Source organism: Agelaius tricolor, unplaced genomic scaffold (genome assembly GCF_023055355.1).
Source record: "Agelaius tricolor isolate 1412-34295 unplaced genomic scaffold, bAgeTri1.0.p SCAF_6, whole genome shotgun sequence".
In the NCBI taxonomy this organism is placed as follows: domain Eukaryota; kingdom Metazoa; phylum Chordata; class Aves; order Passeriformes; family Icteridae; genus Agelaius; species Agelaius tricolor.
The window spans coordinates 45,762,287-45,774,554 of record NW_027269266.1 but is presented as its reverse complement, the minus strand read 5'-3'; the positions used below and the strand labels follow the sequence as shown (position 1 = coordinate 45,774,554).

General features: G+C 43.1%; 1 protein-coding gene across 2 annotated transcripts in view; it reads left to right on the top strand.

Annotated features, from left to right (window-relative positions):
- The window catches only part of AOAH (acyloxyacyl hydrolase), a 73,724-nt gene that overhangs the window by 16,822 nt on the left and 44,634 nt on the right, over positions 1-12,268 (top strand). For both annotated transcript variants that reach the window (XM_071429655.1, XM_071429653.1), the window contains exons 4-6: positions 1,909-1,969; positions 3,070-3,169; positions 11,022-11,081. In XM_071429655.1, coding sequence (XP_071285756.1) covers positions 1,909-1,969; positions 3,070-3,169; positions 11,022-11,081 — 221 coding nt within the window. The remainder of the gene's footprint in view (positions 1-1,908; positions 1,970-3,069; positions 3,170-11,021; positions 11,082-12,268) is intronic.

Below are 12,268 nucleotides of genomic sequence, written 5' to 3'. Positions count from 1 at the left end.
ATTTTTTACACTGTGGGGTAATTACAGGTTAAGTTTGCTATATGCATTAAGGAAATCAGTGTGACCAGCAATGCACCTATATCAGCTCCCCAGAGCTGATAGGCAGCCAAAGTCTGCTCTCTTCTCAGACACCAGGAGAGGTTACAGCAGCCAGCTGGCTCCTCCAGAGCCAAAAATGTTGTGGAAACCAGCTGGTTTGGCAAACTCATAAGGAGACCATCGCCTGTGATGCACTGGGGAGGTGTTGGGGAAGCCAGCCACGTTTGCCTGCAGGCTACCTTAGGGAGCCAGGTACCCCACTGGCAAGCCTCATCAGAGAGTGTTCTAATCAGCAGTGATGCCAAAAACAGGGTTATGGATGTCTGCAACATCTTTCAATTTAGGTGAACAAGAATAAAATCTAATTCTAGTCAGGAGACCAATTTTTACTTGCAGATTGCTTCTAAAGAGCCAATAGTGAGGAGTTATGTGGCAAAGGAGGCAAAGAAATGAAGCTAATAATTTGATTGAAATAAAACACCTGTCATGGAATAAGAAAAATCAGCTACTGTAGTTACAGAAGCTGCCTGCAACACCATGAGTAGGAGGGTGTTGGGAAAATTAATCTCTTCATTCCCTGATATGCCTTCCTGGTGCCAGTCCTTCTTTCTCAGGTGCAGGTTGCCAGCTGGGGTGGCTGCAGTCCTGGCAGGAGAGCAGCTGTGGGAGCAGGAGCACACCCACGCCCACCAGTGGAGTCCCTGCCACGAGGATTTGTACCCTCCACACAGCAGGATTACCCACCCTATATGCAGCAGCCCCCCAGCCCTGGGCATGTCCAGCCTGGTACTGGTCAAAATGGAATATTCAGCCCAAAGTCGGAGGGCAGTGACTTCTTTGGGTGTTTCTGTGTCTTTTCTCTGGGGAAGATGAGAATACTCTGTGCTTTCTTCTCCAGGTACAGATAGTTATCTGTCTGGGTAATGGAAGTTCAAGAGAAAACTCTGAGGAGTTTGAGGAGCTGCAAGTTTGTTGTCACAGCACTTGTGTGAACCTGTCTCTTACGAGATTTCACAGCACCACCCCAGTTGGAGCAAGGCCTGGCACCTCCTTTGCAGGATATGTGCATGGTTAACCAGCTCTAGTCTGTTCAGGCCAAGAAACAGGCTTAAAACAGTTTTCCTTCATGGGCTGTCAGATCAGTGCCCTGCTTGTGTTCAAACCCCCCCTCTCCCTCAGTGTTTTTGCTCAGGTGCATGGATCACCTGTTATTTTACAACAGTACCTTAAAGAAATCTCTGATGAGCTGTCTTATCAATGACATGCTTCACATGTATTAAGGAAACCATCTGAGCCAGCATCCCAAAAAGGCACACTGCTGTGGACTGTGAAAGGAAGCCAAATGAGAAGTGTCAGGTATTTCTTTGAATACAATTACTCCTGCACAACTCCTGCTCTACACAAAACATATTCTCTTAACTCCACAAGCCCCCAGAAGCTCCAAGGCAGTTCTAGGAGTAGCATCAAGCCCAATATCACTTTCTGCACTTTGATTTATGTGTTTGTTTTCCTTCTTCTTTCAAACCTACTGAGATGTTTATTTAAAGTGCTTAGAAGATGCTGTGGCATGCACAATTTCTTTTGACTTTTCCATTATGTCATACTCAGAAAAATTAACAAAAGCTAGTTATCCTTTTTAGTCTTTATCATGTGACTTATCTAAAGCCAGAAGGTTTTTAGGCAAGATTAGAAAATTCAGATTTTCCCATTCTCTGGTGCTAGACTGAGGTCAGAGATTCACATGCCTTCCCCTAAGGTAAATCAGCATTCACCTTAATGAACCAATTGCTTCTGTATTTTGACTGCTACAAAACCAGTTTCACCATGTTCAACTACTTTAAAAAAAAACCTTTAAATTATGTTTTCTAGAAAAACTGCAAGGTTTCTGTTATGTGCTTGCTGAACTTTATGGACCACACATAGCTGAACTGTAAGTATTGCTGTGTCCTCTCAGATTTTTGCTTAGTTTGTTCTTGACACGTACAGATGTGCTGTCAGGTTGAAGCGGAGGGATTTCACTCCTAAAATCACATTATTTTTAAAGCAGAGATGCTTCACAGTGATTCTGGTTTGGCATTTGGCACAGCTATTCCTGAGTGAATAAACACAGGCTGCCACTGGTAACCATTTTGATATTCCATTTAAATCTCAGATCAGGCCCACCTGACATAATTATCTTTTGAAATTCAGCTCATTTGGCTGAGGGAGGAATTTGAATAACCCATGTGTGTGAGACAGGTTCTATAAAATCACACAGTTGTTGCCTGGCTCTTGCTTTCCATTCTACCTTTAATCAGGCTTTCTGATTGTCAGCCCCTACATGCTCTCAGCCCTGACCTTGATATGCACTCTTGGGGAAGCCTACTATTTAATCTAAGTGATTAAAAAAATAAAATGTAGGTCATTTTATTCCTCTTTGAAAGTTCTTAGTTTAATTAACAGAGATTTTACTAGACCTTCTTCTTCCCTAGGGCTTTTATTTTTGTTTTTAAAACTAGCCAAGGGACTGCAAAGTGCTTACAGGACTAAGAAACACTGTAATCAAACATTATAATTTAATTCCTAATTAGCCCAGAGGTGTGTCCCAAAAAGGAAGAAACAATCTTAGGACTAGTGCTTGGTGATTAAAAGTTAAGGATCTTTGAAGGATTTCTGGTTATGTTGTTGAGTTAATGATTGAACCTTCATATGTGCCAAATTGCATATGCATTAACTTTAACCTTTAAATCTTTGTCAGGCTTATGATTGATTAAAAAACTAGAATAGTTATAATGCATTTGATTCAGGTGCTGCATGTAGAGCACAGTCCTTTTTCATCATCCTGGGTTCCAGTTTTAAATGCTGAGTAGGATGTCGTGGCAGAAAATCGTTAGAACCCAGCACTGTACTGAGCAGCGGTTATGGGCCACGGTGAAGTGAGCTGAGATTATTGTGTGGTGTGTTGGGAAGATTTAGCTTCCCATGGAAATAGCTTCCACTTCCAAGAGGACCAGAAAAACATAGTCTTTGTTTATGCACCATTTCATTTAGCATAGACAAGGAAATGAATGCTGATGTCGTTTGCCATTCCTTGAGGCTGTGTAAACAGGATCCAGGACAACCACTTTGTCATCTCTACTCTCCTCCAAAGGTGAGTTGGTTTCCAACTTTTCTTAAAACTACTGGTTGTCGGATGTCTTTTAAGCTGGAGCAGTTTGAAGGCTTTGACTGCACATGCATTGTCTAGGAAATGAACATTTAGAGCATGGACATTCCTAAAAAACATCTATTTGAACAAAAAGTGCATAACACATATTAGCTGTGTGGACCACCATCCACTGGGTTGAGGGTGAGTGAAAGTCACAGGGCCAAATTCTCCTGTATCAGTCTGGATCAGAGAGGAAGACTAGGGACTTTATTGTTAAGCAGTACGATAACCCAAAGCATATACTCAGCTGAGGTTCATCTGTGCCACCACATTAGCACAGCACAACAAGTGATCCCCACATTGCCTGATCTGCTGTGACAGCCTGCGTGGGCACAAGTTACCTGCTGCAAACGCAGGGCTGTTTGACTTGGATTAGTCTGCAGTGCAAGAGGTTTAAGCCAATGTGCATTATCTTTTGCCACAGGCTGAAATCATATTTAATTACCACCACTTCTCTGATATACAGTTACTTGCTACAACATTTGCACATCCTTGATTGCATGTCCCAGACCTTTGCTATACTTGCATATGTACATATCTGCATAGGTGTCTAAACATGTGCTGTTTGTTTTGGGATTCTTTTGGTTGTGAGTAATTTTTTCTGTCCCAGCCATCATGCACCTCCAGTCACACTCAAACCTGTGAGTGATGGGGGTTTTTGCTGATGTTGAAAAGCAAGCCATTCATTTCAGCACCTATTTTTGGAAATATTTTTCCCTGCATCTGGATGAATTTCTAACTGCATGAGGTTTTCGCACAGGGTCTAGTCCAGCAGTCACTGAAATCAAGCAATCTTTTTATGGGCTTCAATGATCTGCAGTTCACCTCCAAGATGGATTTAGTTCTGCCAATATTAAGGTCTGGGGAAACACTTGCCTTCCAAGAATGACAGTAATATTTGGTTTATAGCAGGTGTGAGTCTATGCTCCACGATATGTCAACATAGAGATCTATGGGTGTGCAACCACACAGGAGTGAAAGAAGACAAGTGCAAACAGCAGAGATGGCCCACAATAACTCAACCCAACCAGAATATTGCCCAAACTTCATCAAACAGGTGCCATCAGAAATCCCCCATCCTGAGCTGAGGGTCAGAAGTGCAAGGTACCTCTTGAAGTGAAAGAGGATGCAGGCAATGAATTGCTCTGAAGGGGAGGAATGGGCTTGCCACGGCTGCACAGTGAGTTAGGCTAAGGAGCCTGGAGAGATGGCTGTATAAATCAAGGTGGCTCCTGTGAAGAAATTAAAACACCTGCATTGAAATGCTAGGCTGATCAGGCAGAGGGGAAAGGATGCCACTCATGGGGTTCATGTCACATCTTTGTGAGCTCTTACCCATCTCCCAGGACAGGTGTAGGATCAAGGTGTTGTCTCCTTCCACCTCCAGCAACCACTTCAGTAAGTGCACTGTCCATGAGGAAAACAGCTGAATGTGGTGGAGCTTTGGTTTGTTTTTTTTTTTAAACAAAATTTGGACTCTTTTTTGCATGGGCTGGAGACTGTCCCTCTGAGTAAGCAGCTCAAGCAAACCCTCTTCCGTTCCAAGTGATAGTTAAACCCCTTTCTGTCAAGGTATTTGTTTCTCAACAGGAATAAGGGAACTCTACCAAAAAAACCAATTTTTTTACACTGACTGTGTCCTTCTTTTCGCCTCTCCTTGTGCCCCGAGAGACCATGAGGAGATGGGAGGAGAAGAGCAGTGCTTGGAATTCATGCTCAAGTGGTTGATAAATTGCCCACAGGAACTCTGTGACTAGTCAGACTGAGTAAAGATGAATTATGGGTGAAAAAAATTAATATACAATCAGAGACACAGGTGCATAAAATGCGGTTTACCTCACATTTGCTTCTTTAGTTTGTAATTTGATTGATCACTTCAGTTTTATGAGTCTGCAAATGTTGGCGCAGTCCCCTGCCGAGTGTTTGAACAAGACTTTAATACTAATGACTGTTCTGTTCAACTCTATTGATTTTCAGGTACTTCACTTATTCATTTAGACTTTGGGATGCCCATTTTCCCAGAATTAGTATCATATTTGTACTAGCAAAGAGAGTGAAAGAAATAGCGTTACCCATCCTTGGATGGCAGCATAATGCTTAGGCTTTAATTTCCTCTAAATAAAAAATTGGAAAGTGGAAAATATCAGCATGCTTTTTCCATCATTAGTTTATTTTCTTCTGTTTCTGCACTGTTGCTTTAGTGAGGTTTTGTGTTTTGAGGAAGGAAGAGGCCCTGCTTCAGAGGCCTTTCAAAGTGTCTACATAATGGAGGCACTGCAATCTGTGTGATACGTGCATCATTTTACATACTTCCCTGGTCTCTGACAAATTAGCCCAAATTATTTTTGTTTTTGCCAAGCTGCCTGGAGCTATTAGCACTCTGTGATTATTCTGGAAGACTTTGCTCTAATTATGAATAAAAAATATTACTCCGTTCGCATGGAGCTCAGTGTTCTCAGCACGGAGCTGGAGGAGAAAGGCATCCAGCCTGGGCAAGGGCAGCCCCCTGCTGCTGGGGCTTGGGCAAGGTGGGCTGCTCTCCTGGGAAGCAGTTTCAGGAGCAGACTTCTGATGCTGTTGGGGAAGATTGAAAGGGGCCCTCGCAGCTCCTGGATCACCAGCATGACCATGCAACCAGGTGTCCCTTGTAATGGGTCCTGTGAGCCCCTTCTTGCCACCAGTGGCTTGTAGAGCAGAGCAAAGGTTCTCCTCTGCCCTTTAGTATGAGGGTTTGTCTCTTCTAGTAAAGAGACAAACTAATGGGGCACATCAGAAGTGAGGGGTTACTAAAGGTGGCTGAAAAATGGACAGTGTCTGAAGCTGCTGTAAAATGTTTTGTAGTTTTTTGTAATGCACTTTGTAGTTTAGGCCACATCAACAAGAGGTATTCTAATATGGGCTGCAGCATCACTCCAAAAGACTGACAGTAGTACAAGCATCCAAGATAGCTGGTTTAGGATGACTGCATAATGTTTTAGCCAAAAATGTTTATCACCTCATATGCTGGAGGACTTTCTGCAGTAGTTTGTGTAATACAGGGATGTTCCTCTAGTGAATGAAAAAGCCTGAAACAGGGTGAAGAATTTTACGTAGTGCCTACCAAGATTCCTTTCTGGCCCTGGGAACAAACAGGTTTGCAGGAGATTATTCTCAGCTTGTCTCTAGATTGTTTTAAGCCAGCTGGCCTGTTTGGTTAAATGACAATTCTTTAATTGATTTGTTGGGGCCAGAATAATGGCTCGACTTCTGCACTGTGGTTGTGCTCTAGCAATCACTAAAACAGTCTGTGTTGGAAGTTTGTACTCCATCTTTCTGCCTTTCAGGGTGCCTCTTCTGTTTCCCATCACTTTTATGCTCCACATTATCAGAGACCTTTCGGCTGCATATTTTGTCTTAAACTCCATCAATAGGATTTTGGTAGAAGTCATTTTTCATCAGCAAAAATATACATATGCTCTTATAATTTTATCTTGCCAGAATAAGCATCACTGCCACAAGCACTCAGGCTGGTTTGTGTATCCTCTATCAGGTCTTTCACTGACTTTCTACAAAGCCACATCCCTCATGGGTATTCCTGTGGTCAGCATGCTGTTTGGCAAAGTAGGAGCCAACTAATTCTGGGTGGAAAAAAGAAACCCTTTGGGGTTTAGTAAAATGAAAATATTTCTGCTGCTATCTCTCATTCATCTTTCTCAGTAAAAATGTGAGCTTCCTCCTTGGAGGTGAGACAGAACCAAACTCCAAGGTGGGAGTGCTTCTGCATTCCTGATTAAGAGCAGGCTGCCAGTCGAAAGTAAACTTCGTGACTGAGACCTGTTTCCTTCTTTTGAGACCACAAGCAGTAAAACAAACAGCCTCTGGGAGGTAAGCTAGGTCCTGTGGAGCCAGATGCCTTCCTTTTAGCCTTTGTTCTTGGAAACAGGTAAAATCTAATGGAATGTGAGTTTCTGCTGCAGCCAGAACTGAGCCCTGAAGAAACTACCTATAGATAGGTAATAGCAGAAGGCACGGTTTGAGTGCTAGTTCCTCCTCTTTCACTTGTTTCTCTTCATTTCCTCTGCTCCTCTTCACTGGCAGAAAACAAAATAAACCCTACCCCAACTGAAAACCCAAATAACCCCAAAAAGCCAAATCATACAATCCCAGCATTCCACCAAATAAATCCAAAGTAGAGTGGCATGGGTTTTGCAAGGTGGTGCATGCAGCTGTGCCATGCCAATGTAGAAGCTCAGGACCCTAGAAAACAAGCAGGCACAGAGATATTTGGGGTGGGAAGGTGGCAGACAAAAGTGTGAGGACAAGGAAGCATTGCTCATTAACAAATCTAGCTGTGCTATTTGACAAGCTTTGCAGAATTTTGCTATCTTGCTACTCTTGGTTAAAGGATGATGAAAATGAGTTAGAAGGGAAACTTGGAGTGTTTTGTAAATATCTGGTCTCCTGGGAAAAAGCTGGCTAACAAGGATGATAAATGAGAGAGAAGTAGAGCTGGTTCATGCATTTGTTTACAATGAGAAATACATCTGTTTGCCAAAAAAGAAATCATTACTGGGAACACGTGGTCTCTGTGGAGAACACTGGAAGAAGGCAGTGAATGAAATCCCAGTGACACCCCACCCTCGACCCCATCCATGGCTGGATATGTTATTCACACAGGGTGGCAGGGCTGCTCAAATTGGGGTGGATGGTGCTGGCTGCTCCCCAGGACTCATCCATCAGCTGCTGAAACCTAGGGAACCCCCTCCTTGGTGGTGCTCTCATGACATGGGAAAGAGAGGAGGCTCCTTGCTAGCCAAGGTGCAGCAGGGGAGGTTGTGTGGGTGGTATGGCCTTCAGTGGCAGGCTTGGTGTCAGCCAGGGATTACAGGTGAGCTGTAGAACCAGGAGTGTTTTCTTCCCGGTGGGTGTTTCAGCTGCCAGTCTTCCACAGTCCAACCTGGAGTCTTGGCTGAGGTAACTTGTGAAGTGAGAGAAGATATCAACTTCAGTGCTTCAGAGAGAGCATTTTCTGTGCATAAGGTCATTCCAGCCTTCTCCTCCCTTGTTTTCTGCTTTCTGAGTGCAATATTCCTGTAGCTTTCTGAAGCATGCATTTCTCATGTGCTATGTGCTGCTGCTGTGAGCAAGAAAGGTGTTTCCTACCCTGCCCAGCAGAAAAGGATTGATAAGTCCTACATCTCTGGGAATTTTTCTACTATTATACTCAATTTCAAGCCATTTTTCACATCTGCCTCTCAAGTAATTTTATTGCAGAAATGACAGCAGCTGGTATTGTACAACATAACTATGGCAAACGTAAGATCTATGATTGGTTTTGGGGACAGCAGTTGCCCAGGGGGGGAAAAACTAGAAAACAATGGCTTGGCTCATTGCTAGCTTCTCTCATCTATTTGTGACATACCCTGATTTTTAGAAGACTATAGACACCATAAATTAAACATATATTAACTACATATATTAATGTGACACATATATTAAAACCCAGCAGCTTAGAAGTCTGTGTTCCTTGCTGCTTATGCTTATTCGTCCGTATCCCTTTGTGTTGTTCACCATAAATTTTTGACCCTTGAATATCACGGTTAATTAATTTGCTTTGATCACTGCCTAAATCAATTATAATGACATGCTAAATTTTATCCCCAGCACAAAAATGCTGGCAATGATTACTTTAAATACAAATTAAGTCTGCTTTAATATTCTAATCTGGCATGCTGCTGTTCAATAAGGTGCCATCACATGAGGGACATTTTCTTTTTTTTTTCCAAATGCTGTAATAATAGCATTTGCTGAAGCATCCTTATTTTCCCCCTTGCTGAGTTCCTCTAGCTCTGTCCAGATGAATATAAACTTGTGCTGACTTTACCTCAGAGCCCTCGGACCCAGCTAATGTTAGGCTGGCAGTAATGTCCTTAGGCTGGGCTGTAGGTGGGACTGATAGCAGGTCATTTTCAGACAGAACAGTTTGTCCCCACTAACAGTTTTTGAGCTGAAACCAGGTGTTAATGTGTTTGTGATATTCTGGAATTTTTTTCCATTTGAAATATTTTCAAAAATAATTTATTTTTATCTCATTTTTTATTTTAAGTTTGGGGTTTTTTTGCCAATTCTCAAAGCCTACAGAACATAAGTAGTTATTCCTGCTGAAAGAGAGCAAACAGGCAGTGCTTTCAGCCTTTATCATGATGAACATTGAGAAGGAGGACAGAGGCCATCACTTAGTTATGTCACATATCATATCTCACAGATATGGCTGTTTTCAAAGGTGGCCTAATAAATGCAGCACAACATATGGGAATTGTCATCATTGAGATACAAGAATACTGTCCTGAATTGAAAATGGAGCAGCAGGGGGGAGCACACTGGTGTTACCTCGACCCTCCCAGACTCTTCTGACTGTCTCTTCTCTTATTTTTTTTCCTAAACTGGAGTTGTGAGAACTTCCTTTCTTATGGAAAGATATGTCTGAATTCAGAAAGTGCTGTTTGTCAGAGTAGTTAAACAGTTGTTAAATATTTTGGATGGCATGAGCATCCCCTCACCTCCATGACTGGGAAGAGTCCTTGTGGCAGGAGAAGCAGTGTGATCTTTCTGTGCTGTGATACAAGACTAATTTCTTAAGGCCAGGTCAGCATTTAATGGCACAGTGCAGAAACAGCAGCTACTTATTGCCAATGCCTCAACAATTCTGCAGGCAGCGCCCAGGGCTGTGGACCACATGGGGTGCAAAGATGTATTTGTTGGGGTTTTTGCAACGGCAGAGCCTTGAGGAAAGCTTGGAGAGCAGGACCAAGGACAAAGGCAGTGTTTTGGTAGTTCCAGGCCGTCGCAAGTAGCCATCAGGGTGCATTTGACCTTGCTCACCACACATGGCACATGTGTCCTCCTGCTGCCAGCAGAGCTGTCCTGGCTGTCACTCACACTCATGGATGGTGCCCCTTGCACAAAATTTCCTCTGCTCCTTCAAAGAGCTTATGTGCAAAGGGATTTCAGGATTTATTTGTGTATCACTAGTAGCTAACTTATTTGTAACCCATGGCCTTATGATGGCCAATCTGATGCCTCTCCAGGACCTTTTCTTGGAATGGTTCTCCTGCTCTGTCTTTCTATGTAGGTATAAGTACCCACAATGTGGGGGTATCCCAAAATGCCTCTTCAGCACAAGGTGGCATGGACCCACCAGAAAAACTATCTTGCCACAGTCAGCAAGAACTTGCTCTCCAGGGCAGGTATTTCCAGAATAAAAAGCTAACCTTCCTGGATCCTAAGCAGGGGATTTTCCTTCCAAACTCTGTTCCCTGCTTTGTACCTTCCTGCACGCCATGTTCCCCTGCTGGGATGAACCTCAGCTGTGTATAACCCTTATCCATGCAAGAGAAAATGTTTCCTCCCACAGCAAGTCAGACTGATGTTACATGAGTAACGCTCTTTTAGCCTTTTAATGGATGAGCTTTCCTTCAGGAGGAGTTGCTAGAGAAGTATGTCCTCTGCAGCTCACGCAGTGCAGTCAGGATATGAATTTCAGCTCTTCAGCTGATCTGGACTTTTCCTTGGGAAATAAATGATGCCCTGGAGCAAAATAAATGAACTCTTGCTACTGGAGTTTCATAGAAGGTGACTGGATAATTGATTGTTAGTCCAATAAAAAGTAACTGATGAGGAGTTTGTGGACTCATACATCATATCTGTGCTGTGACTGATATTAAAATAGAAAAAAATGGTAGGAAATGGGGGGAAAAGTTGGTAGGATACTGTGAGGCTGATCTGGTTGTTTTTCATTTTGTTCTTGCTCTCCTAGGTGGGACTGAGTGTTGCAATAAGAAAAGCAAAAAGAATTATGAAGACTTCCAAGGACTTGGTAAGAAATTGATGGCATTAAGGTGTTTTACTCTGTACTGGCATTTTATCAGGAGTCCTTGTTTGTTTTGTCTGACTGTGAATCCTCCTGATTAGCATTGAATTGGATGCTGACTCACTCCTACTTGATACAGGATCTGCTCTATCGGGTGACACTAGAAGAAAGAGAGGGAGAAATAAAGGAAAAATATGAAAGGATAGGGAGAGCATAAAAAAAAGAAAAATGCAGCTACCTTGTAGCTGTATGTAAGTGGGTGCTTCATGAACTGACCCCTTGCCTCAGAGCAGAGCAACTGTGCTTTGGGCTGTCTGAAACTCAAGCAATGGACTGAATGCAAATTCTGCATATTTTTGCTGTATTTATGAGTTGCTGCCTTTGCCTCTAAAATTTGAAAAATGGGATTTGAAATCTTTGAGGTCTCAGATTTGTAGAGGATCACTAAAGGGTTGCAGAGAAGAGTAGCAGCTGTTATTCTGCTAGGTTCACTTAGGTGAGTCAGTTCAACCCTTGAGTTTGCTTCCAGTTAAGTCACTTAATGCAGAGGAAATGCTTTAAGTGTTTGTGAAGAAATTATTTATATTGCTTATTCCTGAATCCTTACTGTGATGCTAGTCACAAAAGTGAAAATTGAGGTGCCTAATTAGCCTTTGGGCCGTTGCCAAATTACCAAGCCAGGGAAATAAACAAAGCACTGGAGAGACCAGCCTCAGCTCCCACAGAACAGCAACCAGCAGGATCTCTTACTCATTTCCCTTCCTTTTCAGTGCTGTGCTACTGATGGCCTGAAATTTCTGCTCAAATTACATGAAATTTTTATTCTTCTCTCCCTGGAGCAAGTCCCCAGGTTAGCACCTGTAACGAGAGGCTCTGAGTCAAGCAGGTCCTCTCTGTGAGCTGGAGATCAACTGGGTGCAGGCACGGGGCTGGAGAGGGACCAGTACAGCAGCGCTGCCCTGTGGGACACAATTCCTCTGCTTCCTTGCATGTGTTGTACCCTTGGCATATTGGGCTGAGTCCCTGACATGGCCAGCCACATCCCACTTTCTTGGAATGGGCAGGCCACATCCTTTCAGGCTGTCCTGGGTAGGGTGGCATGGTTGGCACCAGTCTTTGGGTGCAATAGGCACTCCTATTTTGCCTTTACTCTCACATATCCTCAAAACTGCTCAATGCCCCAATACCTCTCT